Below are 14,705 nucleotides of genomic sequence, written 5' to 3'. Positions count from 1 at the left end.
TTGAAAATTAAATGAACTAAAAATGTCCAAATTAGAGTATAAAGACTAAAGCAATAACTTATGCATAGTACAGGGACTAAAAACAGAAATTGACCCACTTTACTGCACAGACGCTGTTTAATCTCGCGATGCTAACGGACGCTTCCCTCGTCCATGCGACTGCCTTTCGAGTAATCCACTTAAAATAAACAGTGACTCTACGGCTCTTCCTTTCTCTATCTCTGTTCCATTTGTTTTATATTTTTATATTTTTCCCCATTTTAAAATATTTTTGTAAAATAATGTATTATTTTAATATTGCAGTAATTATTTTAGACTGATTGGCTCATTGCTTTGCTCTTCAATTATTTTAAAAAGAAATTATAAGAACGGTTTTCAGAGCAGTAAATCACATTTTTTTCTTCTAACAATTTCATTTCAGTGACGAAATTCGAAAATTCTTTGAACAAGAAATGTTGAATTCGTTAAATTTTTTTTCGAAATTTTGAATCCTATCGCATTTTTTTTTTTGAATTTTGTCTCTTTTTCTTTGAATTTTGAAGGAAGAAAAATGGAGTTTTAGTTATCCAAACAGCGATGAAATGAAGCATTTAACGATTTCGAAGACTATTATCGTCTCCAGATTTTGTTTTTGATTTTCTTTTTTGTGGAGTGATGGGCTGCGTATACTCGAGAGCTTGCATCGGCGAGATTTGCGTGCCGAAGGATGGTAGAGTTAAAGAACCGCAACGCGGGAGGACAAACGCGGCGGAGATTGCCGTTTTCTCGTCGACATCTTCAAACGAAGGTGAAGAAACCAGAGACCAAATCCACTCTCAGTTAAGCTTGAACCTACCTGGTGACCGGGAGCTTGGCATCACGCGCCTCTCTAGGGTTTCATCTCAGTTCCTTCCGGCGGACGGTTCTCGAGCGGTTAAAGTTCCGTCAGGGAATTACGAGCTTAAGTATTCTTACTTGTCTCAAAGAGGTTATTATCCAGATGCTTTAGATAAAGCTAATCAAGATAGTTTTTGTATCCACACTCCGTTTGGAACTAATCCTGATGATCATTTCTTCGGTGTTTTCGACGGCCACGGTGAATTCGGAGCTGAATGTTCACAGTTTGTCAAAAGGAAATTATGCGAAAATTTGTTAAGAAGTAATAAATTCCACGTGGACGCCATCGAAGCTTGCCATGCCGCGTATTTGACGACGAACACGCAGCTACACGCCGATAGTTTGGATGATAGTATGAGCGGAACGACGGCCATAACGGTTTTAGTTCGTGGTCGGAAGATATACGTGGCGAATTCTGGTGATTCGAGAGCGGTTATAGCAGAAAAGAGAGGGAAAGAAATCGTGGCCGTTGATTTGTCAATTGATCAGACACCGTTTCGCGTTGATGAGCTGGAGAGAGTTAAGCTATGTGGAGCGAGAGTGCTTACATTGGATCAAATTGAAGGGTTGAAGAATCCGGATGTGCAGTGTTGGGGAACGGAGGAAGGCGATGATGGTGATCCTCCGAGGCTTTGGGTGCCGAATGGGATGTATCCTGGAACTGCTTTTACAAGGAGTATTGGGGACTCGATTGCTGAGACAATTGGTGTTGTGGCAAATCCGGAGATTGTTATGCTGGAGCTTACTGAAGATCATCCCTTCTTTGTGCTTGCTAGTGACGGGGTCTTTGAGTTCCTTTCTAGTCAAACCGTGGTTGATATGGTAAGGGAATCATTTGAATGTGCGGAATTTTGATCATTAGTGATTAAACTGAAACTTAGTTGTTGTTACCTGTGATTTATGATTAATTCTAGTCGGTTAGATTTCTTAATTTTTGGTCGGGAACTGGGATGCTATTATAGGAGTTTTTAGGAGTCTGCCTTCTTTTGTTAATGTTGGACTTTGGATTTGAGGAATTGGTATTCATATATTATGCGAATTAGAAAAATGACTATTGAAGTACATTCCATTAATTTCTGGTTGTAAAAGGTTCTCTATTTATTATATTCTTATTTGTTGCTTATTTAAGTCTTCCTTTGTGTCTATGATAATGGTATTTTCTTAATTCTTCTCATCATCTTTTTTATTTAGGATGATATATTTGTTCTTATTCTTAGATATAAAATTTGATGCCTAATTCATTTCATTCTTTATCTGTAATTGTCCTTTATATTTCAGGTTGCAAAACACAATGATCCTCGTGATGCTTGTGCTGCAATTGTGGCTGAATCTTATCGACTTTGGCTTCAGTATGAAACCCGAACTGATGATATTACTGTGATAGTTGTGCATATTAATGGACTAGCTGGGGTAAGTGAGCAAGCTTTTTGCTCCGGATGTATTTCTTGTCAGCATGGCTAATTGTTTCTCGTTTGTTTCTCTCAGCAGGCTGGTGGTGAATCGGCTAACCCTGCTTCTATTTTACGGCCTCCTGTCCCTCAAGTGTCAGAGGCAACAGGATCAGAATCTCCTTTGGCCTTTAGCTTGAGCTCTAGGAACCAGCAAGCAAGGCATGATTTATCACGGGCTCGTCTTCGTGCTATTGAGAGTTCGTTGGAGAAGGGGCAAATCTGGGTTCCGCCACCTCCAGCTCACAGGAAAACTTGGGAAGAAGAAGTAAGCCTTCTGTTCTATTCCATTAGTTTTGGATGCATTAAAGGGTTTCCTGACAAAACCATTCTACTGTCTCGTTTTATGATGATGTGTTACAGGCGCATATAGAGCGGGCATTGCACGACCATTTCCTCTTCAGAAAACTAACTGATTCGCAGCGTCATGTTTTATTGGATTGCATGCAAAGAATTGAGGTTCAGCCAGGGGATACTGTGGTTAAACAGGTTAGTTTTTTAATTTTCTCTTATTCTTTTGTTGCTACCATTTTATTTAATTCTGATGTTGTTCCCTTACTGCATGAGCAAACATGTCTTGAAATCACATTATTGCTTCGTTGCTATCATGTAAGTTATGAATAACCCAAGCGAAGATGCCACTTTACTAGTGATCAGTAGGAAGCAATTGCCAGCAGTAAATCCAATGAATGAGCTGCTGATATTAAAACCATTAGGTGTCAAAGATCCAAACTTCTCCTGCATATAAGCGTGCTTTCTGCCTCTGGTGGCTAGTTTGGTTTGAAATTGAGGTTCTTTTTGACAAAGCTGAACCCTGGTTCAACGACCTTGATTTCTCATGCAAGGACCTGAGTAGCTAATATCTTAAATACAGGTCAAGATGAAGTTGTTTGCATGGTTGCAATTGAAGTTAGTATCCTAATTGTTGTTATATTTTGTAGGGTGGTGAAGGTGACTGCTTTTATGTTGTGGGAAGCGGAGAGTTTGAGGTCTTGGCAACCCAGGTTTGTTTGTTTGCTTTGATCATTATATATATATATATATATATATATATATATATTTGGTATCTTTCATGTCCGTTTGCTGTTCATGTTCGGGGTTCATGGCTGTCCCTCTCAACAATGTCGTTTCCGAGGTTCAAACCTGTGTTCTCTTCTTGGCAATGCAATTTGCCTTGCCACTACGCCCAACGCTTATCGGTTGCTTTGATCGTTATATGTAATGTTGATTATATTACCTGTTATCTATGGTTAAACCTATCAAAGTTCTCAAGGGCCCGAGCTTGTTTTATGGAATTTGAACTTAGCCTCAGCTCAAATATTTGCATCCTTATTGTGGTTCAAAGCTCAAGATTGTCATGTTCTATTTCTCCGTTATCAAATTTTCTTTTTTGTTTTTATTAATGGGTTCTTAGTTCATGGATGATTGTTTATTTTTAGTGAGATTTAAGTTTTCATAAGAAACTATTCTTGCAGGAAGATAAAAATGGAGCGGTGCCAAGGGTTCTGCAACGGTATACAGCTGATAAGTTGTCATCGTTTGGGGAGCTGGCACTGATGTATGTTTTCTTCTCTTCTCCTTTCTCACCTCATAGTAAATGAAGAACTCTCTAATATATTTTTTGAAGTTGACATTGTTTTGCTTAGTAAAAATTGAAATGCACATTTGGAAAGCTTATTGAGAATTTCTACGGAGTAGCAAACCAAAATTAGGTTAACATGTTACCAACATTTATTTGGAGTAGTAACAAAGCAAAAATCCACCCAATTTTCTTAACACCTACGACCTATCAATCACTATTTTGGTGCATTTTTAGTTTTCACATGTGGTGTGTGTGAAACCTGCTGGTTTCTTGAATTAGGGTTATTTTACTTTTCTGGCTAATGTGTTGTACTACTTACCTTGATAATTTGTTTTTATCGGTATACAGGTACAATAAGCCTCTCCAAGCCTCTGTGCTTGCTGTGACAAGTGGAACTCTCTGGGCTTTGAAACGAGAAGATTTTCGTGGAATTTTGATGTCTGAATTTTCTAATTTGTCATCCTTGAAGTTGCTCCGCTCCGTCAATCTTCTATCAAGGTTAACAATTTTACAGCTGAGTCATGTTGCAGATTCTCTTTTCGAAGTTTCCTTCTCTAATGGGCAGACCATATTTAATAAGGTAGAAGTTTTCCTTCCAATGTTATATTTCATTTTCTGTGTATTATTTTTGGTTCATATTCTTATTTTGTATATTTCTCTTGCATATCTGCAGAATGAAGGCCTCTCAGCATTGCACATTATCCAGAAGGGCCAAGTGAGGATTACTTTTGACAGGGATTTGTTAAGCAGCCCAAATGTCTGCAGTCTCAAGTCTGATAACCCCAACGAGGATGATGATCAACAGACGGGGAAAGACCTGTCTGTTGAAAAGACAGAAGGAAGCTATTTTGGGGAATGGACGCTTCTTGGTGAGCAGATGGGTTCTTTAACTGCAGTTGCAGTGGGTGATGTCATGTGTGCTGTTTTGACGAAGGAGAAGTTTGATTCAGTTGTGGGTCCTTTGACAAAGCTTTCCCAGGATGATCAGAAGTATGTCTTAGTCTAATGCACTGAATGCTGCATCTTTGTTTTCCTCCTTTTTTCTGTTAGAATGCGTTTCATTTTATATTTCACATAAACCTTCCATTTTAGAATCTGTAAGCTTTTAGAATTCTCTAACTGAACAACAATGAACTTTTTATTCCTTCTCTTCTCATTTGAATGTTTAATACTTTGTTTGAGAATGATATTGTTGTCTTCATTGCCATTTAGGATTAGAGATTATCCTCTAGATGCGACCAAGGATTCTTCCAAAGAAATTGATATTTCAAGTCTTGCTAAAGTTAGCTTCACTCAGTTGGTAAGAAGTGCTTAGTTCTACCTCTGCCTTGTGGCTAATGTAGCAAAATGTGATCATCAAGAGAACAAATCCTAAACTCTGCTAATGGCATATGCAGGAGTGGAGAACAAGTTTATATTCCACTGACTGTAGTGAGATTGGGCTTGTACTTGTAAGAGACTCAGGTTGGTTATATCTGTGTATTTACTTTTCCTCTCATTTTAAATTAAAAAAAGACGCCTTTTCTTGTGTAACAAGTTTAGGCTCAACAGTTAACTGACATGCGATATGTAGACTGATTATGCATGCTTATATTAACTGACCAAGGCATGTCAGTTGCATTATGGGAGTATAGGAAAATAAGCATGTTAGGTGCTATCTGCTATGTTGTGTTTTTAAGGAACTTGTTATGGAACAACTGATAAATATTTTTTTTTGGGGCGAAATGGATTGATTACCAGAAAAAATCCTTAGTTTGAAGAGGTTTTCAAAGCAGAAGGTAAAAAAACTAGGAAAAGAAGCCCAAGTTTTAAAGGAGAAGGATCTGATGAAGAGCATGAGCTCTGCAGTTTGCATGCCGGAGATTTTGTGCACTTGTGCTGATCAAATGCATGCTGGAATTTTATTGAATACCTACCTTGTCTGCCCTTTGGCTTCTATACTTCACACTCCTCTAGATGAACAATCAGCACGGTTCTGTGCTGCATCTGTTGTTACTGCTTTAGAAGATCTACACGAGGTGATTTTCTAGCAGCAATTCCTTGTGTATCTGTAATTTATTTTAGTTTGTCGTTAACACCCACATTTCATTTGGATTTCAGAATGGTGTCCTTTACAGAGGAGTCTCTCCGGATGTTTTAATGTTGAACAAAACAGGCCATTTACAGGTTGGTACTATTGTATGCTGTGTTATAGTTTGTGCTGACTTTTATCTTTAAATTACTATTAAGTTTACACATAATCAAAGGTCTCCCTTCTCTTTTACATATGAAGGGTGGCAAATCACGAGCTAAGCTTAGTTATTTTATTTTGTTATGTTGCATTGCAGCTTGTCGATTTCAGATTTGGGAAGAAGTTATCTAGTGAGAGAACATTTACAATTTGTGGGATGGCAGACTCTTTAGCACCAGAGGTAATTCAGGGAAAGGGCCATGGTCTTCCTGCTGACTGGTAAAAATACATCCTGTTCTCCATTTGTCTGGTTGTCATAAACCTCTTCCTGCTATATTTTTCATCTAAATGAACAGAATTGATTAGCTCAAAATAACTACACTGCTAGCTTGTTAATGAACATGATTTGGGTTTATAATGGAGATTAATTAACAATGTCACAAAGAAAGGAATTTTAATTTAACCATGAAGGTTTGGTTAGTGCATCAGAAATGTCTACAGGATGTTTTTGTTGGCTTACTGAAGGGTGCAGTGGTAAGGCACATTGCACTGCCAAGAGAGAACTCAGGTTTGAACCTTGGAGATGACATTGTTGAGAGGGGCAGCCACGAACCCCAAAAGGATTAGTCTTCATGGACTGTAAAACAGACATAAAGGATACCTTGGTCATACCAAAAAAGAGGGAAATTCATCTTTAGTTTGTTCCTTTACCTGCCACTTAATATACCATAGGTTTTCCTATTGTAGTTCTTGAAAGTTTTCATGTGGATTTTAAAGAACATCGAAGATGGAGGACCTTTGGGTAGGATGTGCGGTCCTAATTTACTATTTCTTACCAGTGGGTTTGAAAGAGTTTGTGCAGTTTGATGACCTTTTTTTCCTCTCGGCTTTCTTCTATGAAATTAATCTTTTGAAACATGCAGGTGGTCCCTGGGAGTCCTAATCTATTTCTTGCTTCAAGGTGAAATGCCATTTGGATCGTGGAGACAAAGCGAGCTTGATACATTTGCAAAGATTGCAAAAGGACAGTTTACATTGTCGCAGAATTTAAGCCCTGAAGCTGTTGACCTAATCACTAAGGTCTTTTCATTACCATTTCTTAGATACCTCATTGAAATCATGGGATCGCTCACATGTTTGTGTTAAAATAATTTTTCAGTTGCTTGAAGTTGATGAAAGCGTAAGACTGGGAAGCCATGGTTCTGATTCTGTCAAAAATCATCCGTGGTTTGATGGTGTTGATTGGAAAGGAATCAGAGATCAAAGTGTTCCTGTTCCTCACGAGTTAACTTCTCGTATAGCTCAACATTTAGAAAGTCATAATGAAGAGTGCCCTGTTGCCGTTACTTCCCCGACCCAAGATATAGCAGTGCTCAATGATCCGGAGTGGCTCGATGAATGGTAGAAGAATGACCTATATAGTTTCTCCTTCGGTCTACATTTTGCCAATAGTTTGCGAGTTGAGTTCCATTCGACATGATCAAAATGACTTCTGGATTATCGGAAACTGGAGCAGAGAAATCATTGCAATAAAGTCAATTGTAAAGTTGATGGCCTTAGATTGCTCATAATTCTGTCATTTTTTGGTGCTCAGTTGCCACATTAGCCGCATCTAACCAATTCAGTGGATAGCTCAGTTAATAGGTTTTTTTTTTTTTTTTTTTATAAGATCTTCAATTTTTACATATTTCCCACTTTTGTATATAGGTAAATATGTAAATGAGGGTTCCTTGTACTTCAGGCTTCCACTTCACTTTACCGGTGGCAGTAGATAGTTAATTGGTGGGGTTCGGCCGATTAGGTCGTTATAGATGTATTGGCATATCGACACCACATAGGATATGTTGATTGACATCTGTAATTCTTATTTCAAAGTTACTCGATCATTTGTACTGTTTTCTACCGTCTTTTATTTAAATGAAACCTAGTTTTCTCTTGCAAACCAATCCCCTCTTTCCCCAAGATATATAGATATATATATTTCTATGCGCAGAAAGGCCTGCTCGTAAAAGGAAAATACTCCAGGGCACTTTCGATCAAGTTCACCAGCAAGAGTTGGGGAGAAGACAAGGAAAGATTGCAGGTGAGGTCCTTTTTCTATGCTTAATTCATGGAGTTAAAGCATGCATTGTTTCTGGTTATACTTGCTTTTGGTGTGTTTGAAACTGGTCATATCTGATTATCTTATTCACAGAGGGAAGTTGCTTCAACGAGAAAGATAGTTGAGTGGACTTTTCTCACTTCTCAACCAAGTTTTAGAGGAACCTTATCACCTTTATGAAGTTCACTGCCAATGATGTTGACCAAATGACTTTGATGAGAAGATAAGATTTTTGTTTTTAACAATATGTAAAGAAAAACAGTGTCTGGCATGGAATATATGCTGTTATTCGTTAGTTTTTACTGTTGAATTTTATCTTCTGCATTAATAATTGGTTGCATCTGAGATTTTGACATCGGAAAGCACTGAGACTGGGACTATACAAGTTGTTCTGTGTAGTTTAGTACTTCAGTTCTCAACTTCTTCAGTTCCGACTTGGATGCTGGCTATTTGAGGCTCTTCTCCGAAGGATAACACGGCTACTTGAAACAATGATTTGCCAAAGTTATGAACAACAATGATCTTTGTGTCACTTTTTTGATACCATAAGATGCCTCACAGCAATAAGTGGCTCTGATATCAAATGTCACGGCTTACATCAACGTGTAAGGTATCGGTCTAACGTTGTTGTCTGCAAAAGGCGTTTCATAAGTTAAAGCTGATATGACCATTTATATCCCATTCTTTAGTATATAGCCAATATGAGATTTATAACTCTTCTTTAGGATTACGACACTTGTATACACGAGGATGCGAAGGGGAGAATCCCCAAAAGAGAGACAAAGTTGTTGCTGTACTTAGCTTGTCCCGAGTTCGTACAAGAGGTCACCGGTAGAGAGGAGACAATCCAAGGGTTACTTGATGGGTTCAAAGATATTTTAGGTAAGGCAAAGCTGTTTAGCACTTGGTTGATGTCGAGGAAATAACTTGAGGTAAGGTCATTGAATTTAGTTTTGAACCCATTACAGTCAACAAAATTCTCTAGTTAAGGAAATAGAAAATGCAGTAAATTATTACTAGATTACTACAATATTTTAGGGTAAATTATACTAAGGTCACTAAATTATTAGAAAATTTTTGTTCTGGTCACTTAACTTCAAAATGTTACAAAATGACCATTGAATTATTCGAAAGTTTTTATTTAAGTCACTGGGTTGCTATGATTTTTTTAAAAGAAGTTTGGCTAGAAAGCTCCAAGTGAGTAATTGACGATCGATATGGTGGATCAATATCCTTCGATAAGTAAAAGAATATACCTTAGATCCAAATCAATTTGATGGCTAGTGTCAAAGATCAAAGAAGAAAGTTGTTTAGTTTTGGTTCTCAGATTAGTGATGTTCAAAACTATTTCATGAAAAAAAATTGAATTGTGGAACAGAAGGGGAATGAGAGTTTTTGATTGGTGTATGTGGTGCGAATAAAGAGTCATAAATCATCGATTTTAATAGCTCAGTGACTTAAATGAAAATTTTTAAATATTTCAGTAATCATTTTGTAACTTTTTGAAGTTAAGTGACTAAAATGTAAATTTATTAATAGTTTAGTGATCTTGAATGTAGTTTGCTCAATATTTTAATATTATTATAGTTGAGTGTATGACAAAAAAAAAAAAAAAAGTTGGTGAGATTATAGTTTTTATGGACCTGTTCAATGTGTAGTGCATGCAGGTGACCTTAAATATTTTGCTGAAGGATCGTAAGCTATATCAAGTGATCAATAAACTATAGAGATGCATGCCTCAAACCTAATGAGTAAGGGGGAGGGGGGATTTGTACCCAAAACAATTCGAATCCTAAATGATTTGAATCCAAAAAAAGCTTAACCCATACGAATTCAGAAATTCGAGCATCAGACCTGAAATGAACAGGAAAGGACTTCAATGAGAGGAACTGAAATAATGTGAAAATTTTAAAAAGTTGAATTTACTGATTGATCCCGCGGTGATGTCATTAGACTGAGGAGTAGTTGGTGCCTTCCATAATTTTCTATGGAGGAGTGGGTTTATTAAAATATATTGGCCTGCAGTCATGGTGTTTTTGGTAAGTGAGTGGCGTGATCTGGTTCTGATCAGGCAGATATGGACGAAGGAAAACAGGTAAGCTGCTTTAACTTTTAGGGATGGCGTTGTCTCGAATATTCGAAATTCGTAAATTTGTTTTAAAATCTCAATTTGTACAGTGTTATTTATTAAATGCGAGCACTATTAACTGAAATTATTTCTGAGATTCAACCAAAAATATTTATAATTTTAAGAGTCACAAACATTCTATTTGGAGGTGGGGAGGCCAGACAAACTACTCTATCTTTTTTTTTTTTTTGGGAAAGTTTGTTTTTCCTTACACTTAACCTTCTTCAAGACCATTTTGTCTCTTCATTTTTACTTCGGTTGATACTGTATATCAATATATATATCTAAATTAATCAAGTTAAAAAAACTTAAAAGGTAAAATATTATTTTAGATAGTGATTGGAATGAATTAAAATATTATTCAGATATGTAAAATACAAATAGATTAATACATTTCGATGACTTTCAGTGTTTTTTTTAGAGTTTGTTGACACCATTTTTTGGATAAAAACGGGGTTGACTTGGGTTTTGAAAAAATAAAAACGAAAATGGGAGTCGCCACCAATCTTTTTTAATGAGGTGTGATTGGATCACCTCAAAAAGTGGTTGTTTTTAATAAACGATTTGATTTTATTAAAACAACGGTTTTGGTCCACGAAATTCAGAAAAACAGGTTCCGGAGTCGGTTACGCACGAGGAAGGATTAGCACCCTCAATACGCCCAAAATTGGTACCTAGTTGATTACTCAAGGTCTGAATGTCGGAAATTGAAAACTTTAAAGAAATTTAAAATACGATCCTTAAAAAAACTTGAATGGAATGGATTAAAATTTAAGAGGATATTTGGCAATTTGGTTAAACGAGAAATCGAAACCCAGCACATTAGGGCACGTTCCTCGAATTTCCAAAGGCAAAACATTGCCTTATTTTGAAATATATATATTTTTTAAAAAAGGATATTAAGCCATTTGGTTGAACGAGAAAAATCAACACCCAGCACCTTAGGGCGTGTTTTCTCGAATTTCCAAACGCAAAACATTGCCATATTTTGAAAATTTTTAAAGGATATTAAGCCATTTGGTTGAATGAGAAAAATCAACACCCAGCACCTTAGGGCGTGTTTTCTCGAATTTCCAAACGCAAAACATTGCCTTATTTAGAAATATTTTCCTTTTTAAAATATGATATTAATATGCGAGTGGAATAATAAATATGATAGTGTGAAATAAAATGAACAAAACAAATAATAAAACAAATCAATCATGCATATATCATAGCAAATAAATAAATAAACTAAAGCATAAAGATGGACATATAAATGAATACATAAATGAACATAAAATTAAAGGAAAATATATGAAAATTATAAAATATAAAAATGTAGGTACATATGAGGGAAATATGTATGTATATACATAAAATTATGGAAATATAAAAATGTGTATATAAAAGTATGTATATATGTGTATACTTTTATAAAAGAGAACTATGTACGTATAAATATGTTATATAAATGTATTAACGTGTATATATATATATATATACTTTGAAATTATAAAATAAAACATATGTACCTATTTTAAAATTATTATATAAAATATATATATATAAGTAAGTATATACATATTCGTGAGAAAAAATATAAATATAAATATATATAAATATATATATAATGAGTATTTATGTATGTATAAAAAATAAAAATATATATACATATATATATATATATATATATGTAAGCAATTATATAATAATAATATAATATGTCACATATATCTAAGATTTATATAAGTAAATATAAGTATAAATATAATGATAGTAATAAGAATATTAGTAATAAAACTAATAATAATAATAATAATAATAATAATAATAATAATAATAATAAAACTACTGAAAAAAGGACTAAATCGAAATAAAATAAAAATACTGGGCGAATTTGAAATAAAAAAGACGAAAAGGACCAAAATGTGACGCGCGAGAAAGGACGGAGGGCCAAATTAAAACACAAAACGAAAAGCCAAAGGAGTAAATTGAAAGAGGGTGACAATGTGAAAGTACTCATGTATAAATAGCCCATAAAGGCAAAAACACGGACCTTGGTCATGGGTCGGGTTGAAATTCGGGTAAGGGCAAAACGACGTCGTTTTGGGGCCTTTCTGACCCTTCCAAAACGGCGCCGTTTTGGATTCCTATATAAGTAAAAAAACCCCTAAAAAATCATTTCATCCCTCTTTTAAAAAAAAAAAATTCAGAAAACTCTCCCTTCTCTCCCTTTCATTTTCAGACTCACTCAACTTCCGTGAGTGCTCATTATCGGCGTCGTCGCGCCGGCCACCGTGTAAAACCAAAAAAGGTATTTTTTTTGCTTTTTTTTTTTTTACGTTTATACGTTTTATATATGTAAAATAAAAGAAATAAAATCGAATACAATTAGTTTCGAAAGGAAGAAAAATAAAAAGGAAATTAGGAAAGGAAATAGATCTTATACCGAAAAAAGTTTATTGAATCTGTTTTTTTTTCTTTTATTTCTTGAAATCGTGAAAAGAGAGCCTTTACAATAGATTTTCTTTGGCTTTATAGCCGATTACATGTTATTATTTTTCTTTTTTTGTTCTTTGCGTGTCTTCTCCCCTTGCAGGTGGAGTCGGTGGCGACGTGACGTGACGGAGGCGTGTGAGGCGCAGTGGCAGGTGGGCATAGTAGGGTAGGGCGGCAGAGGCTAGAAGAGACCTGAAGGCCCTAGGTACGGCGCCTAGGGTTTTTTCTTTCATTTTGTTTGGCTGAAAATGTTTAGTTTTGGGCTTAGGGTTTCAGTTTGGTAGTGGGCTGGTATTGTAATGTGGGCTTGTGGGTTGTAATTGGGTATTGGGTCTTTTATTTATAATGGGCCCCGAGCAAATTTGGGCTTTTACAGAGTTTATAAGTGTAAATACATGAATAAATAATTACAAAATAGCATAAAATCAATACAAATTATAAAGAGACGAATAATAAGTAATTATCAGATAAAATTTATACATGGCAACTATATATAGTGGGACTAGAGACCCCCTAATGATAATCGCACATGACTATAAAGAATTAAAAAAAAAAACAACAAATATAAATTTGAGCGAAAGACTATAATAAGCAAGGAAAAAGTATAACTTAATTGAACAACCTACATTCTTTGGTGGTGTTTATCAAAAATAGAAAGAAAGAAGCTTTTTGGTTGCATTTAGAAGAGTTCATCCGTCGAGTTTCATAGCGGTCAGATTTAAAAAAAATAAAAATAAAAAAATTTAACATTAATATTTATATATTTTTATAATTAAATTAAATTAAAATTATTTTTAAAAAATTTGAATGGGCTTATATTGAATTAAGGCAAAAAATAAAATCATCATCCAAATATGATGTATCTATTGAATCGGACTAACCACTAAACTTGTAAACACGTCTAATCAAAATATTTTATTAAGACAAACCAATCCGTTCTTTAATCTTATCTAATGCTAAAGAAATTAAGCAATCAAACCATAATCAACATTGCTTAATCTTAATATGAATTGACTTGGAAATAAATAACCACATGCCGTTTATCTTTTGTTTGAACGAAGTTGCTTGGTCAAGGTTCATATATATCCATGTATTTTTTATCCTATCATAATCATGTTCACGGTATTTTATATTTTATAATAAATTTTGATATATTTATAATCGTTTAAGGATTAAACTCGAGATTAATATTAATTAAAACTTGAGCACAAATCTTTTGCTACTTCATTTGTGATTCGATCGACTTATAGATTTATATAATATGTATACTAAAATTGAATCAAGTGTGTGAGAAAATTAATTAACAGTTACAAAAATTAATTTTATACTATAAGTTAGATTGCATTTGCCTCTTTATTAAAAGAATGGACAAATTAGTTCCTATGCGTTAGATTAAAGAGCTCTATTAAAAATTCATGACATATATATGAACCAATTTTTTAATCGTAGAAATGGATGAAACTTTTAATAGAAAGACCAATTTGTACATTTTTGAGTAGACGAAACAAAATGCAATCAGATCACTTCTAATGTAAAGACCTTCATGATATTCCACCGTTTTTTTCTCAATATTTCAACTTCTTGTTTCCCGTCCATATACTGTATTATAAAGAAGGAGAGATTTATATGCTCTTATGTTCCATTTATTTTTTTTAAAAAAATTATGCTCATATCATATTTTAATTTTTTAAAGAATAAAACAAGCAGAAGCATATCGTTGTCTCTGTTTTCCAGATACTAAATACGATTAAATTATTTCATTTATTTGTGAAGTGGCAGAGAAATAATGTAACGTTGTAATAAGAATATATAAGATGTAACTTTCAAAACTGAGTTTTATAGATTGTGCAAGAGCAGGACAAGAAAGAAAGACCCATTTCTTACGTTAATACAACACTAGATCAAGTAGTAAAATAATA

The 14,705-nt window shown here is 34.7% G+C and overlaps 1 protein-coding gene across 3 annotated transcripts; it reads left to right on the top strand.

Annotated features, from left to right (window-relative positions):
• Positions 1-357: 357 nt before the first annotated feature.
• Positions 358-8,018, top strand: LOC105788049 (protein phosphatase 2C and cyclic nucleotide-binding/kinase domain-containing protein). Of its 3 annotated transcripts, XR_008197501.1 has the most exons (16): positions 359-1,698; positions 2,155-2,286; positions 2,362-2,592; positions 2,688-2,813; positions 3,266-3,328; positions 3,800-3,882; positions 4,255-4,486; positions 4,580-4,896; positions 5,119-5,206; positions 5,304-5,370; positions 5,647-5,924; positions 6,007-6,072; positions 6,234-6,355; positions 7,000-7,156; positions 7,236-7,712; positions 7,784-8,018. XR_008197501.1 is itself a non-coding variant. In XM_012614969.2 (15 exons), exons 1-15 carry the CDS (start codon positions 655-657, stop codon positions 7,479-7,481), a joined length of 3,249 nt encoding a protein of 1,082 aa, XP_012470423.1. In that variant the 5' UTR covers positions 358-654; the 3' UTR covers positions 7,482-8,018. The 3 variants fall into 3 exon arrangements, 2 of the variants coding, with proteins under 2 accessions (XP_012470423.1, XP_012470206.1); XM_012614969.2 differs by having other exon boundaries at positions 358-1,698; positions 2,365-2,592; positions 7,236-8,018; XM_012614752.2 differs by having other exon boundaries at positions 7,236-8,018.
• The last annotated feature ends 6,687 nt before the right edge of the window (positions 8,019-14,705 follow it).

This window comes from Gossypium raimondii, chromosome 7, assembly GCF_025698545.1.
Source record: "Gossypium raimondii isolate GPD5lz chromosome 7, ASM2569854v1, whole genome shotgun sequence".
NCBI classification, from domain to species: domain Eukaryota; kingdom Viridiplantae; phylum Streptophyta; class Magnoliopsida; order Malvales; family Malvaceae; genus Gossypium; species Gossypium raimondii.
Note: the sequence above shows the minus strand (reverse complement) of the source record. Positions and strands in the feature narration are given on the sequence as shown.

Excerpts from the sequence above, each read along its gene's own strand:
- LOC105788049 (XM_012614752.2), top strand. The coding sequence starts at position 655 with ATGGGCTGCGTATACTCGAGAGCTTGCATCGGCGAGATTTGCGTGCCG. Across the intron at positions 5,207-5,303 it reads AAGTTAGCTTCACTCAGTTG|GAGTGGAGAACAAGTTTATA; the intron begins GTAAGAAGTGCT and ends TGGCATATGCAG. Across the intron at positions 6,356-6,999 it reads CATGGTCTTCCTGCTGACTG|GTGGTCCCTGGGAGTCCTAA; the intron begins GTAAAAATACAT and ends TGAAACATGCAG.